Source organism: Argentina silus (assembly GCF_951799395.1).
Source record: "Argentina silus genome assembly, chromosome: 5".
Classification (NCBI taxonomy): Eukaryota; Metazoa; Chordata; class Actinopteri; order Argentiniformes; family Argentinidae; genus Argentina; species Argentina silus.
The window spans coordinates 15,011,867-15,036,569 of NC_139659.1; the positions used below are offsets into that span (position 1 = coordinate 15,011,867).

The 24,703-nt window shown below is 43.9% G+C and overlaps 1 protein-coding gene across 1 annotated transcript; it reads left to right on the plus strand.

The window, feature by feature from the left end:
• LOC310804870 (MOB kinase activator 3B) lies at nt 1-24,395 on the plus strand. The gene is made up of 4 exons (XM_083670268.1): nt 1-97; nt 7,578-8,217; nt 19,273-19,475; nt 22,955-24,395. The coding sequence occupies exons 2-4, from the start codon at nt 7,800-7,802 to the stop codon at nt 22,982-22,984; spliced, it is 651 nt and encodes a 216-aa protein (XP_083526394.1). The 5' UTR covers nt 1-97; nt 7,578-7,799; the 3' UTR covers nt 22,985-24,395.
• Nucleotides 24,396-24,703: the final 308 nt, after the last annotated feature.

The following is a 24,703-nucleotide window of genomic DNA, read 5'->3' on the forward strand; positions in this document are numbered from 1 at the left end:
ATTGCGCTGAGCGGGACACAGGAATTTGTGCATGGGAATTCTGTTCGAGCGAAGGGGAAGAGTACACAGTTGTGGATGTATTTTATGGATTATTGAGGTAAGCACACTTAACATTCACATATTAGGCAACCAAATCCAGTTTCTCATGTTTGTATAGCAGTTCATAAATTAAACTAGTGCTCTTCATGTATTACAACTTACTCGTCACTCAAGCATGCTGTTACTTTGTTTCTGTCTTGAATGTCAAAATGTTCACATTTCAAGAAGATAAAACAATTGTTTTGTTTTTTTACGATTTGGCCTTATAACCCCGATTTCATTTGTTTTTAGTACTTTGACTGTCCTCTCACTTTCAACAAAGTTAGAAGAGAAGCAATTATTGAATAATTATCTTGCTTTTTTGCTTAGAGATGAGCGATAGCTACAGTAGTCTGACATATTGTGTGTTCTACCTGAACCTGCGGGCCTTGCGTTAATAATGTTCTCATTGAGAGAGAGAGAGAGAGAGAGAGAGAGAGAGAGAGAGAGAGAGAGAGAGAGAGAGAGAGAGAGAGAGAGAGAGAGAGAGAGAGAGAGAGAGAGAGAGAGAAAACATTTTTGGTTCCATTTAGAACCCTGTCCACAGACGGTTCTGCATTTACATGTCACCGATAAGAGTTGTTTAAAGAGAACACTTGTATCAGGGATAAGGTAAAGAACCCTTTTTGGTGGTTGAACCTTTGTTTTTCTCAAATGTATGCCAGTGAACTCTTGCCTGTTTCGTTTTTGGTAAATCATTAATTCTGTGCAGTAACTGAAATGGCTCGAAGTGAAGGTGATAGATAGCCACGTGACATCGTTCATTTATCTAAAGGAATAGAATAATCTATGAATGACTTCAATCAGGCATAGCCTGAGGACTGGGTAAGTGACGTTAGGGTAGGATTCCATGGCCCTGCCTTCCTGCGTGCAGTGGCTTTAACATGAAAGCCTAGTTCAGTTTTGTTGATTTGATCTTATGCATTCCCCAAGACGAACAGACTGGTTAAATAGTGCTGGATATAGGCTGTTCGTTTGTCCCCATCTCCTTACTCTGTGCGTGCGTGTGCTGAGTTACTCGTGTTTCCCTCTGCTAGCTGTCGTTGGTTATACTGTTGGTTAGATTTGAAGGTCTCATTATGCAATACCAACCCCTCTACTACCATGGGTAGTCATTATAGCCCTTTCGTCAAATATGCCGGCTACTTGTTATAGAATAGGCTATTTCTGACTCTAACCGCAGTAGGGCTTCCAATGACGATTCAAGAAATCCATATTTACAACCTGGTTGCCATGGACATTAAAACTTGCTCTGATGTGTTGAGAGAGTAATGTGTGGGTCATGTTCCCTCCTACCATGCCCGTGAATCGTGTTTCTAGAAATTGAGAAAGGGCCGTAGTCCTCTACAGATGTGCTCGATGGAGTGACTGTCTCTCTCATGCATCCCTCCTTAATCTCTCTCTTTCTCCTTGACCTCACATTTTAAACACACGTATTCAAGCATATATAGGCTTGATTTGTATTTATTTGTTACTTTTTCAACACATTGCTCCACTGTCCTTACATGTCAATCAAAGAGTTCTCACTAGTAGCATTGGATAGTGGCAGGGGAACTCCTAACACTAGCATTCTGATGCTTTTCAGTGGTGTAGTTTTTATCCTCTCTTAAAAGAGGATCTAGTTTTCAGTCTTTCTAAGAAACACAATCCACATATCAGGGCATTCCAGTGGTTACACGGTAAACCCCCAGCAGACGGATCAGCCCAGAGCATTTTAAGGAACTCACCTATGATGTTATGCATTTCGTCATGGCCGATCATGCATGGAAAACACCTAGACGGAAAACACCCAACAATTGGCATTCTCCTTTAAAAGCTGTGTGACCTTCATGAACAATTGATGCCCTCTCATGTCTGAGCATTCAATACACAGTCAGTGAAAGTTTAATGTAGACCACTAAGACATCTGAAATGCTAGGTCTATTTCAGGTGTGACAGACTGCTTACTCCTCCCAAAAAGCCTTTTACCAACTGTTTACAAGAGGGCATCCAGTTGGATTCTGTTGAGTTTATCATTAAGCCATTGAGTTTAAGATTCCAATTTCTGGAACTGACTGTTGAAGTGAGTCAAAAGCTGATCACTAGCATTTATGAATCACATTCTTATTGCAGGTTAGTCTGTGTGAGAGGTTGTGTGTGTTCAAGGCCTCAGAGGAAAGGAATGTGTTACTGCGGTTTCAGAACTATTTGCAAAGCACATACAAGTTTAAACTACAAGGTTAAACATTGACTGGACTGAACATAATATCAAGCTAATATCCAGGACACACTCACAGCCGATGTTAACAATCTCAAGTAGGCCTAATATATACTGTATACGCCTATACAGTACAGTTTATAGGCCTAATATATTAATACACAGGTATTGATAAGCTGTTATACAATAATTAATACAAAAAAACTGTATAACTGGTGGTGGCCTCCAGAGCTCTGTCTACGCTCCTCCGTCCATGTGACTACTGGGTCGGTAGAACTCAAAGATCTCGTCGGAAGATTGAGAAAGTCCAGAGAAGAAGCGGAGACCAGTCCTTCTCCATGTCCGAACCGTAATCACTGTTTCTATATGTCTTTTGAGATGAGCAGCATTACGTCGGCTAAATGAACACTGATCATCTATCTTTCTGTCATCAATCTTTTATATTCAGTAAATCTGATGAACACTGGAGATTAGATTATCTAGATTAGATTAGATTAGATTAGATTCAACTTTATTGTCATTGTGCAGAGTACAAGTACAGAGACAACGAAATGCAGTTAGCGTCTAACCAGAAGTGCAAAAAAGCAGAAAAGTGCAGTGTGAACAGTATATACAGGTAGTGCAATAAATGAGAAGTATATGGAGGCTGGTGGAGGTAGAAATTGACGGGCTCATTGTAATGCATGGGCCTCCAATTTCTACCTCCACCTGCCTCCACTGCATTAGAATGACAGACAGTGAAATACTGCACATTCATTTGTTGACTCTAACTTAAACCCGGTGAACACTTTGTTTACAGAATGATAGCTAGCCTAATGCTCAAGTTTTTACTTTGTAATTACTGTCACAGATAATAACAACCATTAAAGCCCATCTGTATCTCCCTCTCCAACACGATGCACCAGCAGTAATCCTCTGGGACGGAGCCTGATGCATTCTAGGAAGCACAGTTTTGACTCAAGGGTCTTACCCCCCCCCCCCCCCCCCCCCGCCGGCTCATGTCAAGAAGTGTGTCACGGAGCAGTTTTAATGCTTTACCCTAGTGAAGGCTTTTATTTGTAGGCTACATCCAGATGTGAGGCAACTCCCAAAGACCAGCTGTCGGTCCATTACTGACAGTATAATCTGGCACAGCTGGTCCCTATTGTGGTCCATCTTACATAGGGAGCTTGTTGGAGGTAACTGAGCATCAGGCACCATCATACATTATAAGGACCACTCAGAAATAAACATATCTAAACACGTGTTAATAAAAACACAACAATAATCTAAAAAGGGAGTTCTGTTTTGAACCATGTTCTTACAACTGTGATTTGTACTTCTTGTGGCTTATCTTCTCTGTCTCGTGACTTTGCGTCAGTTACATCTGTGTTACATCTCTGAGTGTTACATCTCCACCCTGTATCTCGTGATAATCTCTCCAGAAAAGAGTCCAGCTTGATTGGAACTGTCAAAAATCACATTCTTTGTCTCATCTTGGTTAGCTCAAGCAGACCTGTCTCTTACAAACTCAGTGTTGTCATGACCAGCCCACTGGTACGGATCGAGGCCCCCCAAGGGCACAGCCCTGGAATGTTTATAGGTGCTCTTAACAGCCACTGAAAGGCCAGCAGTTGGAGGGCCTGAGCCTTCAAATGATGATCCATGAAATTGGGCCTGAGGGACGGGGGAGTAGGCTAGCCTATAGTGTTCTGTATATGCTCTTTAATCATACTTGCATTGCAGTCTCACACTCCTCTACTACAGACAGACTTTGTTTGTCGTGACAAATTGTGGGGAAAATAATTGATAATCAATTACAAAATTGTTCCATCCTCAACCGAATTTGAATTAGAGATCAGATTTTCTCTTTGACTCAGATTGACTCTTGATGTCAATAGCAAAACATGTGTTTGATACCATTCCTCATTCCATTTCATGCATTACAATGAGCCCGTCCTCCGATTTCTACCTCCACCAGCCTCCCCTGGTATGTTCTTAATTGTTACTCTGATATGGCTGGGAACGCAGCACACTAGGGGCTGATGCAGCAATTTTGATTGAGTGGAATGTATGACACCAGTGTATTAAACAGCTACAGATGAAGATTGTATTATTTAGCTTGCCATATTCTGTGATCATTGGCTATAAGCTGGAGCATTGACAGAGCCAGGCCTGTAGCTGATTAGACAAAGAGTGATCAGCACTCTCTCTGCCTCACTCCCTCCTCCTATTTTTTATTTCTATTTGCTATTATTTCTATTTCTATTTTCTTCTTAATGAACCATGTTGTAAGTACTATTCAAGAGTTTCAAACATGGAATGTTATGGTGCAATTCAGTTGTTGTCTGTTGGAAGTCGGTGGCAGGAGACAGTGTGTTAGTGGTGGTGAAATATGAATAAGAATACAGTCCTTTTTCCCACGTATATAATTTAGTAGCCTAGGTCCTCAACATTACTGAAAATACATGTTTAGATCAGGTAACAGTTGACTGAGCACACTCAGATGACACGTTTCACCAAAAATGATGCCTCACCTGTATGCTATTTATTAGACTGTGTGTTCTCTCTGTGAGTGTACTGTTGGTCTACATTTTACATTTCTGATCAACCCTTGTGTTCTTGTTCTATTTAAATACTATACAGGGAAAATGCTGTCTGTGAGAATATAAGTCCTGTAAGGACAGGATGCCTCTTAAAACCCGTAAGAGCTGCTACCAAGGTCATGAATCATTCAGAAGACCACACCACAAAAAGTACTCCCGTCCATGAACACAAACGCTTCCTTTTTTTTTTATATATATATATATATACACCACACATTCTTCCTCTTTGCCCCACCTCCGGATTAGTATGTGTGACTCACTTCCTTTCCTGACTGTCACAGTTCTACGTTCAATCAATCAGCATGATTAGCCCTCTGGCAAGGTTTACAGAGAGCGACGGGTCTTGAGTGTAAAGAGCAGCATAGATGTTAGCCCTGGCTAAACTACATTAATAGGGGGTTGAGACTAATTATGGTGGCTAGCCACATGGGCTACATAGGTAAGTGTCCTCTGCTTCTTTCAGGCAATTATTTGAGTAATACCAGGTAATTCCCCTGGTTGGTCTTATGGGAGGCATGTTGCTCTGTTCATTGTTAGAGGGCTCGTTTTAGATCTAGTGTGATACCGGATAAGCTAAACTGGCTGGTCAACATTTGTGATGAGATAACGTAAGCTCAAAAGAGAAGCATCCTTTTGTCTGTTCTTCAACTAAATCTGTCAGAAAGCATTCTGGCTCGACAAGTGATACCATAGCTTAGATCGTTGTCATCGATCTCCTCCAACGAAGACAGAAGGCTTTGGAAATGTTGTCTTTCAAGATGCTTCCCTGTTGTTCACCCAATGCAGGTTTGTGTGTGTGTGTGTGTGTGTGTGTGGGCGTGCGGGCGTGCGGGCGTGTGTAGTCCAATAGACAAGTGGAAAAGCATCAGAGACTTATGCAGACAGAGCGATGTCCTGGGGATGGATCAGGAGCGTGGGACCAGACTGATTAGATAGCAATTAGGGGGAAGTGAACCTAACAAGCTGGCAGGCAGGTTCAGATCTGGTCAGGCAACATTTCCTGCCTGAAGGGGCCCCTTTTGTATCATATCTATCCTCACCCGACCAACTCAAGTTTGCTTTCTGTTTTCTGTGTTCATAGCAAGGCTCAAAACAAGGAAATGTACTATGCACATCCCATAGGTTCTGGTGCTAGACAATATAATGATGAGTTTCACTGTCTACAACTGTGATAGGATTCCAACTGTGATTTCTTGAGGTACACAAACAAACAGCATTTCAATCTTCTTTTGGACCTGAGTCCTACCAGATTTGTGGACGTCTTTTATGTTTCATATTGCAGCACTCTGTGTTCCCATTTCAACCCAAGATAATGCAATGAAGTATGTGGTCCACGATAGTACACACACTGCTCAGGCTTGTAGCTTTGAATATAATGGAAAATCAGGACATATGATGCTCCTTCTAGAAGAATCTGCTACAATACTATAACTGACATACAATAATGGTCTCAACCGATTTTCCTCTGATTATCCTCTTTCGCTCCCAATGTCTTACGATGCCATGCTAGTAAAGGATTACATTCCGTTTGACACACACAGGATGTTGTTCACTTTAATCAGGGTGTTTCAGAGAAAATGTAATCCATTTGAGAAAGTGTATAGAGAGCCATTGAGATGATGTCCACATAACTCCAATCATGTGCTATTAGCCACAAGGTGTGAATGATGTGGTCCGTATTGCATCATAATAATCAGATTACACTCCTGTCAGACTGCCAAATTTAACTCGATACAGTCCTAGAAGTTGTGTCTTTACTGGAGGAATGTGGGGTTTTGTATTGTTTGCATAAGGAGGACAAGATCAAATTCAAATTCTGGATCAGTTTACTTTGTATCTGAACACAAAGGAGGGTGTAGTGCATCACTGCATTATTCGAACACCACATTTTGAGGAATGTTGTTCTAGTCCTTTGTTAATATATTATCCCAGAGTTTAATTGTTTTTATTGTTTTTATTTAAACTTTATTTATACATGGAAAACCTAACTGAGACCAGTGTCTTCCTTTCAGCAGGGCAATGTTACAGAGAACACATAGATAAAAAAAAAAATACAATACAATAATAACAGTTTATACAAACACCTCATTGAACAGACACAACACTACCCACATGCACAATCCCCCTGAACCAGGTCCCTCACCAAACATTTGAAATGACCCAACAGGTTTCAGGTGTTTTCCTTTCTCTGACCAAGCCTTTTATGCATTAGTGTGAATGTGGTGTTGACAGGGCTCTGTGGTTAGAACAGCCTCTCTCTACACTGACATCATCACAGAGTCATCCATTGTGCTGGGGTTTGTGGTAGGACAAGTGGCAACAAGATCTGGACACAGATATCAATCAACAGAAAGCCTAGATTTACCACTTGCACACAATGCATTTCTGTCGAGAGAGAAAGATTGGAACTCATAGAACATCATAGAACTACATTTCACACACTGATATATATTGCTAAAATAGTTGTATCGAAAATGTGGATTAAAAATTATAGGGACGTCCCCACTCTCACATTTCGCAACTTTCCTGTCGAAACATGAAATGAACAGCAGCTTAACGTTTGATTCAGCTTACAAGGAAACTCCCCTGTTGAAACTCCCTCCTCAGTTCCTCTTTCCATTTACTCAGAATGAGGATCATATAGATATATCGGTCGGCTACCTGTGATTCCTGGTACCATGTCATCCTGACAGTTGTTTTGGTTTTGTTCTCCATAGGAGGAGATGTCCTGATGTTCTCCGTCTCTCCAGTGAATAGACAGTGGCTCTAACCACCTCCTCCTAGTAACCCTTTTCCCGCCACCTCCTCCAAGAGCGACTATTGGTACCAGCTTCTCCTCCCCGGGGTCGCCTCCACGGCCGGCTGACAAACCTCGGCTGTTCCCCAGCTCTCCCTCCCTCATCATCCCCCTGACCCCTCCGGTCCCCGTCCCCATCAACATGTCCATCGCCCTGAAGCAAGTTTTCAACAAGGACAAGACCTTTCGGCCCAAGCGCAAGTTCGAGCCGGGGACGCAGCGCTTTGAGCTGCACAAGAAGGCCCAGGCCTCGCTCAACTCGGGCGTGGACCTGCGGGCGGCCGTGCAGCTGCCACATGGCGAAGACCTCAACGACTGGGTGGCGGTGCACGTGGTGGACTTCTTCAACCGCATCAACCTCATCTATGGCACGGTGTGCGAGTACTGCACAGAGAAGAGCTGCCCGGTCATGTCCGGAGGTCCCAGGTACGAGTACCGCTGGCAGGACGACCACAAGTACAAGAAGCCCACCGCCCTCCCGGCTCCGAAGTACATGAGTCTGCTGATGGACTGGATCGAGGTCCAGATCAACAACGAAGACATCTTCCCCACCAGCATAGGTGAGTAGACTGGAACAAAACATGACTCATTTGTTGTGGTGATGTCACATAATGGCTAGACTGTGACTATCGATAATATGCATGTTATTCCAAGACATACTAGACATACCAGTGGAGGTTGGTGGAGGTAGAACAAGACCTGTTTGATCATTCCATTCCATGAATTACAATGAGCCCGTCCTCCGATTTCTACCTCCACCAGCCTCTCCTGGTATGTACAGTATGTCTTGGAACAGCATATATATTATCTATAGTCTGGTACATACATCTATGTTAACAATACATATCTCTGCTGTAACAGTACAATGCATATGCTGTAACCCTACATGCTTTGTTACATAGCATTAGATTAGTACCCTCCTGGGTAGTGTAAACAGAACCACAACCTTTGAATTCCAGCATTCCACTCTAGAACTCTAGAGCCCTTTGAACATGTCATTAAACAGGAACACTCGTCACACTAAATGCTGCTTTGCTTTGATCCTGACATGAAAACACAGGTGAGGCTGGAGAATGGGTTAATTGGATATCACAGCCGATCTTTGACCTTGCATCTGTTGAACCTGCTCGGATCGGTGTGGGTTACTGCAGAGGCTTCACAAAAAAGTCTGGCACTGACAAAGACAAGAAAGCACTGAAAACGTCAGGAAATTCTCGCTGTTAAAAGCTGAAGCCTTTAACCAATGGCCTGCGAAATGAGCTGAGGTCACAATATCACAAATCCGTAACTTGTTTACTCGAGCGCAAAAGAGGTCTTCACCATTTAACAAGCTGTTTATGCGCACATACTGTATACGTACTTCTGTGTACTTCTTTATTTTTCTTTGGAAAAACTGTTTCATTTTGTGAATACCACACGTTCTGCCTCATGGGACAGAACTAAGGCTGAATTATAGATAATATTTTTAGATAATACATTTATTGGAACGGAGAGAATTAGTGCTACAGCTGAGGTCACAGTCGCATGCTGTTAGGTTAGTGTCTCTTTTATGGTTGAAAACATGCAGTCTTGGCCTTCACTGCTAGCCTTGGTGGAGAGATGGGTATCAATGGCTGGAAACAGTATCACCTCCAGCCTGTTAATAATGCAGAGACATCTGATCTCCCTAAGCCCTGTCCTGCTCCCACCACCACCACCATGTCTGGATGAAACCATACCCAACCAGCCTTTGCCCCCCCCCCCCCTCCCCCCGGCGGCCTCAGGAAGCACCTGAGTCACAGGCTACCATGAGGGGTTCTCTCCTCCCTCCGTGCCCTCTGCTATATGCATCAATTATTCACTGCCGAGCATGCGCCGTCCCACGGCCCCCATGTGAGTTGTGTTGACTACAGCAGCCCATGTTTTATTGAACAACGTCAGGGAACGAGAGGAAAAGAGGAGAAGCCGGATCCAGTCCCTTTCACCGATACACTTGCAAATGGCGTAGAAAAGTTAGAAAGAGAAACATCGTGGTTTCGCTGTAACCCCGCTTGCACGACAAGCGCACCTTCCTGAGTCCCGCAGATATGCGTGAGCTTCGCAAGCTAATGCCTAGGCTTTAGCTCAGCAGACTAACACAGTCTTGTGGTGTGGAGACATGACAGAGGTTCAAACCCAGTCGGTCGCATTGAGTCCTTACCATAATGTTTTCGTCATAGTGTGACTTGGTGTCAGGTGTACTGCGGTGTATAGTAGCAGGGTGTACTAATATTGTTCTGTTGCCTGTGTTTTGGTGGTACTGGAGGAGAGGAGAGAGGATCACGACGGGAAGCCGAGGGGTTTAAACCCCTTAGTTTAGTCAGCAGGAAGGGATTAACACTAGGCCTGGAATGTTCCTGGACCTAGATGCCTGTTTGCTTCCAGACCTTTCCCTGGGCGACAACAACATGTCCGTCTTTGATCCGCACACGTTCAGTCTTCTCACCAGGGCCCAGTTCTTCACAGATCGCAGTACAGCCAATAGGAGTGTGTATATGGCCAGTGTCCTTTATGTGTGGCTAGCATTGTGTGTGTGTGTGTGTGTGTGTGTGTGCGCGTGTGTGTGCGCGTCTTTGTTATGGATGAGGTGTCAGTGTCAGGGTAGGATTACACATCATGATGCAGGTACCTGCCCTCGACAGTGACCTTCGCCCTCAGGGTGTAAAAGGTTAACCAACTAATGTAATGATGTCATTAGAGACAGATATTATGTCTGTGTATGACTCTCTTTGAAGTGAACAAATAGATGTTACCATCTCAGGTGATCTGACCTCTGACCTGACTTTGAGTTATGGATGTTACTTGAGCCTTTGTTTGTAGACTAGGCGCTATGCTCTATGTTCAGAGAGTTTACTTTTTGATCCAAAATTCGGAAGAAAGGCATTGTTGGTGTGTGATTTCAATCAAGATACCTGCGACATATTCACTGTCTCAACTCTTGGAGTTTATAAGTAGCATAAACACAAAATGTTGGTCTCTGAAATGACCCTCTTAACTGTGCGTCTATTTTACTGTAAACGTACAGTAATACAGTGCTCAATAACGCGAGAAATAATAGGATCTTTTCCGGGATTCTCAGATTACGGCCAGAATAATCCTGTTTCACCAGAACAAGCAATCCAACTGTGACATGAGAGCAGCTCACGGGGCGGGCTGAGCTTCATCAGGCCGACCCCGAAATTGATCAGTCAGTGAGCTTCTTACGTGTGTGTGTGTGTGTGTGTGTGTGTGTGTGTGTGTGTGTGTGTGTGTGTGTGTGTGTGTTTGTGTTTGTGTGTGTCAGGGAGGGCTAAACTCCATCCATCTGACCTTGAGATTGGCCAGTCAGTGAGCCTCTTAGGCGCATGTGTTTGTGTGTGTATGTGTGTATTTGTGGGGGGGGGGGGGGGGGCAGGTGGGCTGGTGTGTGTGTGTGTGTGTGTGTGTGTGTGTGTGTGTATTTGTGTCAGGGAGGGCTAAACTCCACCAGAGACAGTGAACCTCTTAGTGAACCTCTTAATCGTGTGTGTGTGTGTCACATGCATCAGGAATCTTATATCATCTCATTCTGCCAGTGATGTTGGAAGCACATATTGGAACAACATGGCTTTCAGGGTTCGAAGAAACCTGGCTGGTCCCTAGGCTGGATCCATTGATGAAAAATTCACAGCTGTGGTGATTCTCTATGGGGTTGCAGCCAGCCAGCCAGGCAGTCACAGACTGGATTTCCTTTGTGCCTGCGTCTGTAAAGAGGATTACTGTGGGCTTAGTGAAACACACACGTGTGTTTACGGTCCATCTCATCTGGGTTCTACTAGTCATAGTATGATATCTAACCTGGGCTGAGCTATATCTGGATGAGGGTAAACCCAGAGAAAGAGCCTCTCTGTTCAGATGTCTGGGCTTGGCTGGCCTGGGTGGGCCTGGTTTACTCTAATTGTCATAGAATGGCTCATGAAGTGTAACAGGTCCAGTTCATACTCTGCTCTGTTTCACTCTGTTTGATTTCAAGTCATCAAAGTCATCACAGGAGCTGAAGGTCGAGAATGACGTTGTTCGCAGTGGCATACAGTTTATAACAACAAGTAGTAGTGGTATAATGAAGGTTGTCCCTTCAGTATTGGTTGTTCTGTTGAACACTATATAACACTTAATCTGGCGCTGAAAGTTTGTACCACAGGAATCCTCAGCTTTGTCAGAGGTTTGTCAGAGCTTTGTCAGTCGTACATGCTCTGTGGTGGAAGACCTTCCTGTCACCAGGATGTGACTTCCTGTGTCATGACATCTGGATAACCCCTGTGACCTCCACGACCTTTCGACCCTGCAAAACCACTGCTGGGTGTTTGTGTCTTCTCACATCCTAAAATAGGAGGATGTCTTTATGGTGTTTTTAGGCAACAAATCATTTATAAATGGGTTAGCCTTTATAAATATGACAGTTCACTGCTTGTGTCATGGGATCAGGTGATATATGATTAGTTCACGTTCATGGTGTATAGGGCTATGTAAGAAACTGTATCTATCTCCTCTTGCTTTCTACAATAGGCCTGCAATCAAGTTATGTGGAGTCTGTCTGATTCACTCTCACTGTTTTGTATTTCCGAAAATAGTGTTCAGTTGCTAGCCAGGTTCGCTCGTCGATGTCGATGACTCGGACGTAATGAACCGTGAAGTCCAGCGCTCATCAGTGCTCCACTTTTCCTTGTTGTTCAGGAAAAACAAACACAATCATCCCCTTGTCGGAGCACAGAAGTCGATTTACTTTTTTAGTAAATTGTCAGCTTAACCAGTGGACTGTTAGAGAACACAGACCTTTTTGTCCTCTCCCAAAATCTCTCCGTTCCTCCCAGAAGGGAAAAACGCTCAGATTATACTGTGCCGCTTGCCTTCCCTCTTTCCATTTGGTCGGGCACAGTAATCTCCTAATAATGACTACCCTGAACGTCTGTCCCACTTATTATCCAGTTACATAGGTACTCGTTACTGTGTCTGGTTGTATACTTCCTCTCAGGATGCCCACTATGTGAACCCAGCTAGCTAACCCTTTGCAGTAGCCCAGAGCACTACTCCCACTCTTTAGTCACCACCGCAACAACAAAAACACCATTTCCTCATGAACCGTTTTGGATACGTATGCTGCCTTTAATTAGGACCAAGACATTTTCTTTTTTCAGCTGTGTAATACTGTATACAGTATGTTAACTTTCTTGGGTACATTTCCTAATGGTTTCTTTGCACTAAGATCATCTTAAAGGGTTCTCTTAAAGGACAAGCCAGATAACCCTGAGTTTACCGTTTTGTCCCAGGAACCTGCAAATGACGGCCCTTCCTAGGGGCGTGCCGTCCTCATACTCATATTTTTATCCATATTTGTTTATTTGGACTTGATTCTCGTATCTGGATGATACTCGTGATCGGACCACCGGGAGTAGTCAAACGGCACCAGTCGCTCAGAACCGGTGTTAGCGAGCGCCTGTCGCTATTTCTCCTCAGAAATGGGTCCTCCCTGTTATTTCATGCATGGTTCATGCGAGTAGGATACAGCCTACCTCTGCTTCTTACTTATTTTGAGATACAAAGGAATCGTCTCTGATTACAGATAATTTCAGAAAACGATCGGGTGACGATCGTGACCATAAAATGCCAAAATCCGTAATGAGTAACGCGTTCCATTCCATTCCATGCATTACAATGAGCCCGTCCTCCGATTTCTACCTCCACTGGTTGACATCTACAATGAGGCACTGCACAATACCACAATACCATGAAGGCGTCTGATTCTTCTCAGTTTTCTTCCCCCCTTAATCAAGCCACATTGAACAGCAGATGGGGAATGCAAGTCATTGATCCCTACTAAAGTTACAGGCTCATATATCCCTATTCTGCTCACAGCATGATCAGGAGATTCCACGTTGTTGGCTCTCTCTGAACCGTAGTTGGCATCCCTCACATCGATGCCATCTGATGATGCTGCCATGCCAGGTTAAGAGGATTCTGTCACTGGTGCCTCTCCTTGGCTGGCATACACAGCAACAATACACCATCAGCCTATCACGCTTTTACCCTTAACCTGCAACCTGCGACCTGCGACCTGCGACCTGAGACTAAGACCTTGTGGTGGTATGGATGGCTTACCTCTATATTTAGAAAATCAATTTAGTGTTGTTGGCAGGTTGCCCAGCCTGTATTATCTTGGATGGGTGTATGTGACTGGAATTTCCATTCACATACTGTAGTATGTGATAATCAGGGGAGGCTGGTAGAGGCAGAAAACGGAGGACAGACTCATTGTTCCATGCGTTACAATGAGCCTGTCCTCCAATTTCTGCCTCCACCAGCCTCCACTGATTATCACTTACTACAATATGTGAATGGGAATTCCAGTCACAAACACCCATCCTGGATAATACAATGAGCCGGTCGTCTGATTTCTGCTCATTGTAACACGTGTTTGATACCATTCCTCATTCCATTCCATGCATTACAATTCCATGCATTATAATGAGCCCGTCCTCCGATTTCTAACTCCACCAGCCTCCCCTGGTCTCTGACCCAGCATCTCTGACACCTCTCCAGTGTCCTATTGCTATTACTGGTCAAAATAGTATAGGACAACGGAATGGTCCCAAAAAGGGCAAAACCCTGACCACGCTGTGCAGGCTAAAACAAGTGCACATAAGGTATTTAAAACAGAAACTTTTGAAATATTATTTCGAGACCTGCATGCCCTTCCTCACTGTCTGCTCACCTTGAGCCAGTTAGCATTGAGCTGCTCCACCATGGCTCTGTATAGTATTGGGTGACAGATAACCTTCCTATCCGCAGACAGAAAGGCAGCGTCTCTTCCTGTCCTCTCTCATGGGCCTTTGCTAGGATCTCTTCTCTGTAAACTTGCATCACAGTCTTCCCAATGGCTTCCTATCCTGGCTATCCTGGATCCACACACACGGACAGACAGATCCGGGTCAGTGGCCATCGTTTGTGTGAAAACAAGGTCACTGTGCTGTCTCGTTGCAGCATTCACATCTAGGTTAGATTTCCGTCTCAACCAGTCTTGTGTTGACTTGACAGGACAGATTTCACAGCATCGTTTAGCTTTTACAGTTTAACTTCATGACAGAATACAGCACCTACCGACAGTGGGGGATGGCTGTGTAAAAGAGTTGCACGCGATCAATTACTGAGGAACCTCTAAAACAAAGTTGTATCAATTCCTACAGATTGTACACATGGTGCACATGAGTCTATCTTGGAGATAATTTGTTGACGTTGTCATCATCATCATCGTCGTCATCATCATCATCATCCTTACAGGGAAACAGTTTTCCCTGCAGGGCATAAAGAAACCATGAGCCCCTTATTCCCACCCAGCAGAATACTGTTTTATTTAGAGGGATTCATGATGTGAATGGTTTCTTTCTGAAAGGCATGACTATGCCTGCCTGTGTGTGTGTGTGTGTGTGTGTGTGTGTGTGTGTGTGTGTGTGCGTGTGCATGTGTGTGCGTGTGCGTGTGCGTGTGCGTGTGCGTGTGCGTGTGTGTGTGCGCGTGTGTGTTGGGAGGGATAAAGATTCATCAGACCTTTTTTACTGGGATTGCCACAGTAAGAGCAACATGGGTCCAGAGCCTGAGGCCAGGGAAGGGAAGTGGCGGGAAGGAGGGAGGCAAAGGGAGGGCAAAGGGAAAGGGGAGGACATCACTGCAGCCGCAGGGTGCAGGCGTTTCATTTAGCACTACTCTTTGATCCCCTCTGCCTGGTTTCCTGGTGTGAAGAAAGTTCTAAAAGCTCTGCCTCCCAAGTAACCACCCCCTCATCTCCCCCCTCTCCCCCTCCCGCTCTCTCCCGACCCCTCCCCCCTCCACTCCTCTGGGTGGGCCATTGTTGGGGCACGTGGAGGCAGGCGTGAGAGCCTGACTGACTGGAGTTTACAACAAAAGCAGAGGACGACCGGGCCTGCCTGTGAACGTTGTTATGGGGGCAAGGGGTAGAGGCGTGAGTGTTGTGTGACGTAACATGCCTTGTGAGAGGCGAAGAGACCAGCGTTGTTACAGTCATAGTTAATAGAGTGGTGGTGCTTGCTCTCTCTTGTGGTGCTGCTTGCTCTTCTGATACAGTATCTTGAGTCACTCTGTGAGTGCAAAGTCACAAACATCTGTTTGTTTGTTTTTGTTGTTGTTGTTGTTGTTTTTTTGTCAGCTATCGTGACATCATGTAGGGGTAGAGGTAAGGGGTGTTACTCATTCTTCAGGCTCCACAGACCCTGAAGAAAACGTCAAAGTTCTGGCTGGCTGGATAAACTTTGAACGGAAGAATTCTATGTGCTTCCCAAAAGCTTCGGTAGCACTAAGATCATCTCAAGTCCAAAGTAGGTTAGGTTTACATAGGGTTCGGGTTAGGGTTAGGGTTAGGGTTAGGGTTTAGGGTTAGGGTTAGGGTTTTGTTTAGGAAACCCTCACAGTGATCAGTATATTAACTTCAACTTTCCATTAATCATATGACCATTTGCATCATTTCTGTATTTATCTCTATCTATCTATGGTTACTGTATGTTGCATCTCAACATTTGTTGTCAGTTTGGGTTCAACAGCCTTTTGACTGAGTCCCTTCATCTCGAGAGTTGTGTACTGTAGTTAGTGATGGTGCCTGATGTTGCCTGCTGCAAGCTCAACCAGTAATCACTCTGCAGTAACAACCTCTGGGCTATCATCATCACTCACCCTTTAATTGGCTGGGGATGAATTGACGGTCTCCTCAACCCGCATCAACACAGCTTGTGGACAATGAAAGGTTTCTGATAGTTTCAAGTTTCAAGTTTATTTAGTTTTAAAGTGCATTATCACCAGGGTCTCAACACACTTGAAATAAAGCATGGAGTTTAGATCAGACTGTGCATCTGTTTCATTGCTGTCTGTCTGTCGATCTGGCTGTGTGTCTGTGTCTGCCTGTCTGCTGTGTGTGTGTGTGTGTGTGTGTGTGTGTGTGTGTGTGTGTGTGTGTGTGTGTCTGTCTGTCTGTCTGTCTGTCTGTCTGTCTGTCTGTCTGTCTGTCTGTCAGTCTGTTTAGATGATGGGTCCTATAATCTGTCACAATGTGGTATAGCAAAGTCGTGGCAAGGCTCAATGAGATAACTCTACCCCACATCGCACACACAAGTCTCTGGTGATCTCTCATTACACTCTGCCTGATGATACAAATAACAGACTAGTTACTGATCCCTTACTTTAGGCCCGCTGAGCCGGTTTACAATGCATTTGTAAACTGTAATAGCTACATTAGGTCATGCGTACCGTGAGCTTTGGTTGATGCCATTTCACAAGAAAAAAACTCCCAAAATAAAACCACCCATGGAAAAGGGAATGGGGGTGAACCATTACGTAGCCGCTACTGCTAATTGGCGGTTATGTAACATTCTGGTGAGGCTTAGAATTAGAGATAGCGATGCCAGTCAAAGCCTTTGTTGTGAGGTTTAATAAGAGAACTTGGCAGACTGAGAGCAGCTAGTCCTGATCTTTTTGAGGAGTCATGGGAGAAGTACTGTCTGGTGGTGAATGTCCTCCACGGCTCTGTTTTAAACAGACATCGGCCTTGCGAGGGCTCTTTGCTGCCACCTGCCTGTCAGCATAATAACAGCCTGTAAGATAGTATGTCAACATTCATTTGAGAATAGGCTCGAAGTAGGAATCATCCTACACGAAGAGAGGCTGGTAGACATAGTAACCGGAGGATGGGCTCATTGTAACGAATGGAATGAGGAATGGTATCATTCCGTTCCATGCGTTTCAATGAGCCCGTCCTTTGATTTCTACCTCCACCAGCTTCCACTGTGCTACACATGACATGTACAGTAGCATGAGAAACATTTAGAAACAGTCAGCGATTTACGGACTACAGAGCCCAAGTGTAAGCTATACAGTGTGGGCTTCACTGCTATGTCAGGCTTTGTGTAGAGGTTGTGTGTTAGACAATGCTCTTTGTTTTCCCAAAGTTGGTGTTTGTCAGTTTTTCCACAGAAAAGCAATAATTAAGTAGATGCAGTAATGCAAAGCAAACTCCGGTCCACAGTAGTGTCAACAGTAAGGCTTCTTATCTGATGCTGTAGTGCTGTGTGGCTGACAGTGCATAAAGCTGTTCACATAACAGTGAGCCATTTACAGTCAACTTTTGTTGAGAAACAATGCCATTTAATACTCCATCCCCTCCATGGCATGCTACATACACATAAACCATTGACGCACACACACACGCACACACACGCACGCACACACACGCACACACACACACACACCTCTAAATAAGGGGCTCATGGTTTCTTTATGCCCTGCAGGGAAAACTGTTTCCCTGTAAGGATGAAGACAATGATAATGACGATGATGACAATGTCAACAAACCTGGATCCAAGATATAGGAATTGATCCAACTTTGTCTTAGTGGTTCCACGGTAATTGATCGCGTGCAACTCTTTTACACAGCCATCCCCCACTGTCCTCCATATGCCAGAAATCAAATCAAAGCCGAGTCGGTAGGTGCTGTATTCTGTCATAAAGTTCTATTCAAAGAACGCTGGTGGAATAACATTTCCTCTCTGATGTGCCAGAGGCTGAGGTAGGTAGGTGGAGGGCATCCTGTTTTTATGGGCGAGGTGGACAGTCAGTGGCTGAGTTGAGGCTCCTGTGCGTTACAGAGTACCAGGGATGTAGTGGAGGGGACATACTTTTTTAAGGGGGTTTCCCCACCTTTTTACGTTAGCTCACCGCATTTACCCAATTTTTCTTTTCTACCACTACAGTACATCCCTGAAGATAGTACTGCACAGTAGTCTACATTAGAGATGGTTTCTGCCATGGGTCACTGTCAAGCATTAGTAAGCACTTGCTGTCCTTGTGTGTGACATACAAATGTCTCAATACATTAGGATATGGATACGGACAGAGTTTGTGGAGTGTGTCCGACACTCTGTGTCTTTCATCCAGGAGGTCTAAATGCATCATTAGTACATTTGAAACGTACTGTAGTTTACTGTTCATTTTAAATTTCAGTAAACCTTGATACATTTCAGGAGGTAACTGTAATCCAAGTGGGATTGGGGGTTCCTAATCTGGCCAAAGTTGACCCAATCTGTGGGATTATGTTAACCAGATCAGTCCTGCTGGGGGTGAGACCCAGGACAAGTCCTGGACTGATGATGTTGCACACAATCTGTCCCAGACCTGCTGCTTCTTACATTCCCTACCACCCAGCTCCAAAAAGGGACCCTCTCTGGTGTGACACTAAGGCCCTGTTCAGAAACAACCCCTAGTACCTTCGTCTTAGACACAGGCAAAATGGTAGTAGCTAACAAAGTTCTATTTTGTCCCCCAATAAATAAGAAGATGGTAGTATCTCAACCTTGCCCTCTAACTAGGCAGGTACATTGTTCGCCAACTTGCGTTTACCTTTCAGATCCTTACAGATCTAGGTGTGAGGGGTTGTCTCCGGAACGGACCAAACACTCACAATAATTCAGGTTCACTTAATGCAAAAGGGAGAGTGTCAACTCCATGTGATCCTTCTGGAACCGTCTAAGAGAGTAAAACTGACCACGTCTCCATTATCCCCTCCCTCCTTCTCTCTCTTTTAGGTATTCCCTTCCCCAAGAACTTCATCCAAATCTGCAAGAAGATCATCTGCCGGCTCTTCAGGGTCTTCGTTCACGTCTACATCCACCACTTCGACCGCATCATCCTCATGGGTGCCGAAGCACACGTCAACACCTGCTACAAGCACTTTTACTACTTCGGCACAGAGCTCAACCTCATAGACCGCAAGGAACTGGATCCCTTGGTGAGTCGGAGAGCACACATAACACAACATTGATTCCTCTCAAGGTGTCTTCAAGTTGTTTTCCTTGCCATGTAGAACAAAAGGATTCTATACTATAGAACCTGAGAGCGAGCACAGTGAGTGAGCGCAGATTCCGAGCGCTGATGGTGGGAAAAAAATGATACAGTGGATAAGGCGCGGGCCAAATATAATCGGGCCCCAAATTGGGCAGCCATGGTATAGAACCTTCATTTCCAAGAGTGCACTGTGAAACGTCTTTGTGACAAGAGTTTTAGCAAAAATGTTTGCTTGAATTTGATTGATCCGGTGCCACTAGGAGTGTAATCCTCCGGCCTGCTGCTCTATAGGTTGAGTCATAGAACTAGAATGTACAGTATTCTAATTCTCAGGGTCGAGTGTTCTAACAATCGTGTCAGATTGAACAATCCTCTTGAAGGCTCTCCTCTCTTTAATTCAGTGACCTACTGTACACAACATGCCTAATCCCCCACGCTCCTTGCCTAATGCCATAGCATTACCATCCATCACTTTATATTCCACCTCGTATCAAGGGACCATTTATTCTGCTTAGCTTATGCTTAGTGCATTCTTGCTCCACATTTCACAATAAAAACGCCGTCAATGACCGTGACAGTTATCCCCGCTGCTGTTATTTGCACAAAGAGACTCTCAGTCCTCTCTCCGTCTCGCTCAGACCCCTCTGAGTTGGATGTGGAAAACTACAAGAGAGTTGTTCTGTCAACAGAACACAAGCAGACAAACAACACTGGTTAGGGAGGGAAACAGGGCTAGCAAACAAATGAGCACAATGGCCCCTTTCTCTGGATTATCATAAGAGATTCCCATGATCAAGCTAGGAGAATGCCAACACCCACGCAGATATGAAGAGAGAAGCCCACTGTGAAATTCTGGCTGGCGTCACAGAGCTGAGGCTGAAGGATCAGTATTAGGCTACTTGTGTTTGTGTAAATCTTGATTAAATAACAAATATCAAATCCCTTCTTTTCTAAGCCATATCAATCAAATACTGTGACTGCCTGCTTTGTTTTCTTTTACTTTTTTCATCCTTAACACTGTTAATGAAGTTGATCTTATAAAAGCTTCTTTCAAGCTCTTAAGAACTGTCATTCTAAGCAAATGTCACACTACTGTATATGAAGGGTGTTAAAACTGACTTCTGCATTGTGATCAGATTTTGTTTAAATGTCCCTTCTTGCTGCTTGCGGTCACGTGTCTAATTGAAGCAAAGTTGAACAGAATGTGGCTAATGACCTTTGTCCAGGATATACAAGATAAACCTCCTCTAAAGATGATTCTCTAAAGATTCCTCAAAGATGTGCCATGATTTTTCCATTCCTTTCCGTCTATCTGGTCCCTTTATCTGCCTTGTCGTACGTCTTCTCTGCTCCAGATACTCTCCACCAGGGCTAGCATCCTAGCATCCCTATTGGGGAGCTATAGGAGATATTATCAGTCTGATAGTGGTTACCCGAACACAGCAGGGGCATACTGGGTCCCATCTCTCTACAGATCGCTCCAGCAGGGGCATACTGGGTCCCATCTCTGGGTCCCATCTCTCTACAGATGGCTCCTGTCAGCCCCTGCCAGTCTCACTCATCTAGCCTTATGGTGGCCTGTGGATTCAAACCACAACTGCTGCCTCTCACTGAGATAGAGAGACAGAGGGGGGGGGGGGATACACAGAAAGAAACAGAGAGACAGAAAAATACATGGAGAGAGGGGCAGGGAGGCAGAAAGGTCTCAAAACCTGAAGAATTTTCAGAGAAAGATTAGAATCTATAACCTTGTGCTTATTGGGCCATCCTGTTGTGTTATTTGTTAAGAGGACAGATAACATTACATAAAGTAGTACACACACAGTAGAGAAGCAAGAGGCTAGGAGGGTACAAGGAACTCTTGGGGATCTTGGACCATGGCCCTGCCCAGTGGGAGGAAGGCGGGCTCCTAACAGGCTGGATGTGGTGACCTTGAGAGCAGTAATGACTCTGGACAGAGTGGCACATTACTGTGCCAAACTCCTGCTCCGCTACACTGAACGTGTTTAAAATACTCACCCAACCAAACTGTTTCAGGCTGAATCACTGTACGTTTTGTTCACACAATGTTCAATCGGCTCAAGATGCTGGTGTTTTCGGTTTGTTTCTTGATGGGTGAACGTAGTTTGCAGTGTTTATGTAGTAGGTTTAAAGGCACAATGTTGTGGGGTCTTTTTAGTTAAACATATGGTATGTTATTTTGTGATTTTACCAACCGTGAGCCCATAAATGAGGACTTTCCTCGTTTGGGAATGGTAATGCTAAATGCTAATGAAGAGGAAACCATTCTAGGCAGCCACGGTGTGGCCATATGGGACTGTTAGCAGAGGGAGGCTCGGGAAGCTGAAGAGTAACAGGCTGTGAGCAACATAGAGAGACACACAGGGGAGTCTAGCCACTGGAAACCAAATAGGGTGCAAAAAACACCCAAACAACTTGTTTTCTTCCTTTCTCTACCACTGTGACTGCCAATGGCACTTGTTCTTATCAACATTTTTAATTACGATGACTGTATAGTTTGTATGTACAGTATAGTTTCAGTATGATTCACTTACTTTACACAAATGTGCTTATTGTAAGTTGCTTTGGATAAAAGCGTCTGCTAAATGACTTTATGTTAAATGTTAGTCTGAGTGCTTATTTTTCTGGGATGCATTGCCTTATGTAGGAGTTGCTCAAATATTAAATATATTATCAGTGTATCACACCCTTAACACTGGTCCTTAGGCTCACTCAATATGTAATTACAGACAGAGTAGAGAGCTGTAATGTTGTTGTTGTTGTTGTTGTTGTTGTTATTGTTATTGTTGTGACTCAGTGTAAGACTCAGATGTGAGATGTAACAACGTAGCGTCCCCACAGAGTTCCATTACCACCACAGCATCTGTTCACATCTCAACGGCTGTTGGAGAACTCTGGCCAGCTGCTGTTCTCTGATCACATGCCTCTGAGAGAGAGAGAGATGGAGAGAGAGAGAGAGAGAGAGAGAGAGAGAGAGAGAGAGAGAGAGAGAGAGAGAGAGAGAGAGAGAGAGAGAGAGAGAGAGATGGAGAGAGAGATGGAGAGCGAGAGAGAGGGAGCGAGACTGTCAGGCTTTACCTGTATTCCAAAATACACTAACAGAACACCGTTTCTTATGACATCAGACTCCCACACACCTGAATTATTAATGTCAATGTTGGCAGGAGAGCCTTTTGAGATGTAGCTTTTGAGAACATTGCTTTTTCTACCAGACTTTATATAGCTATACCTATCAGTGGAGGATTGTGAAGGTAGAAATCAGAGGACGAATTTTCGCCACAATAACAGATATGTGGGGTTTTTTGCATGTGAAGAAATGATCTCCAAATTGACCTTTGTGAATTAGTTTCGTGGCCCACAGTCCCATTGTAACCCTCTCCTTTCTCCTTTTCTCTATTTCAGAAAGAGATGACATCGAGGATGTGTCACTGAAGGTGCGGCAGAGCCACTAGTCTAGGACGCGGGGACAATGCTATAAGAACCTCGGTTCTTCACCCTTTAGACAGGGGTTACCATGGAGATGCAGAGGCCCCATCGGCAGCAGTAAGAACTCTGAAGCGAGATGACATCATAACCATGGTGCAGACAGCCAGAGGAAATCCTGCAGATCTATCCTCCTGGATTAACTAACTAGAGTCATGGACTGGTTCATCACGTTAAGGAAACCCTCCATAACAGCTTCCTGAAGAGGAGGAGTCAACTAACGTTTACATGAATTTATTACCTAGGACCCGCCTGCTGGTAGAATCAACATCAACTCCACTAGGGGTCACTCTAATCAAGGAGAAAGAAGTGCAAATGCTGCACATGGTAAATACACTGACATACTCAGTATTAGGTGGGCAAATAACTTTTAGCTGGTGTTGGTTTTAGTATAGTCTCCAATAATACTTAAATGCTTTTTGTTGTTTTCCCTATCTGATTTCCCTGGCAGTTATGGAATTAGCAGTTGATAATCATGTCACAGGTCTCTTTTTGTATTTCATGTATCCATATGTGTAATGATTTTTGGTGTGGACACTGCCAAATTGTTCAGATGATTTCATGAATCGGCATATTTGTAATGAGTTCAACCACACAGGAATGGCAAGCATCATGAGATTTTGACGTCAGGATTTGACCATCAATATAGTGACATCTGTAGTATGCATGCCATTTGTTCAACGACATTTGAGTAATAAGTTCAATCATTTTTCATGTTTGTTGATTTAATGATTTTAATGCAGATGGGACTGTGGTGTTTTTTTTCTTTATAGAGAAGAATGAAACACTGTGACTTCACATACCCAAATGTATCTCTTAGGATCTTGATGAGAGCTAAAACAATGTTTAGGAGTGCAAAACTAATTCTCCTTTCACCGTAGTTCCACATATCCTTTTTGGGGAATTCAATCCAGGTAATGTTGATATTGAGTGGTACTTTTGAAATACGTTGTATAGCATATTTTCCAAATCAACTTCGCTTTTAGGATTTCTTTCTATTTCAGTCTATTTCTGAACTTCGCATCCATACCCTAGTACTGTAGATGGTTTGTATGAGACATAAGCAATGCTACAATCCAGTGTATTGTATAATCATCACAGTTTGTAGTAGCTGACTGTTCAGTTAACAACAAACAACACACACACACACCTTCAGCTCATGTGTGTCTAAACTGGAATATTGTTAACTAAACACTGACACTGTTTTACTTTTTGTCTTTTTAAATTCTGACCATAAACACTTTTGGTCACGTTTTATTTTTCTCAGTGAACTGAAACTACATTAAAAAAAAAAAACAATGTTCACACAATTTTGTGTACTGTAGCATTACACCGGAAACAATAAAGTGTATCGTGATTCCTTTCAGAAGAAAAGATTGCATTCATTTCATTGGATATTATTATCGTCTTACATTCTTTTTGTTGCCACCTCTATAACGTTGACTACAGGAGAAATGAAGGAGGACAGACAGATGGGATCATCTCCTGTTTAGAAAAACTCTGCCATTCAATCTCTTTGTCTAAGCTCTTTAGGTCAGTCTACTTATGCACTCTCTCTGATTACATGGATAATAACAGCCAGCAGTGCTAACATGCTAACAAACAGTCATGCTTAATCCATCAATATACTGTAGTACTTATAGTACTTTTTTCTCGGCGGTAGATTAA

Excerpts from the sequence above, each read along its gene's own strand:
- LOC310804870 (XM_083670268.1), top strand. The coding sequence starts at position 7,800 with ATGTCCATCGCCCTGAAGCAAGTTTTCAACAAGGACAAGACCTTTCGG. Across the intron at positions 8,218-19,272 it reads CATCTTCCCCACCAGCATAG|GTATTCCCTTCCCCAAGAAC; the intron begins GTGAGTAGACTG and ends TCTCTCTTTTAG. Across the intron at positions 19,476-22,954 it reads GCAAGGAACTGGATCCCTTG|AAAGAGATGACATCGAGGAT; the intron begins GTGAGTCGGAGA and ends TCTCTATTTCAG.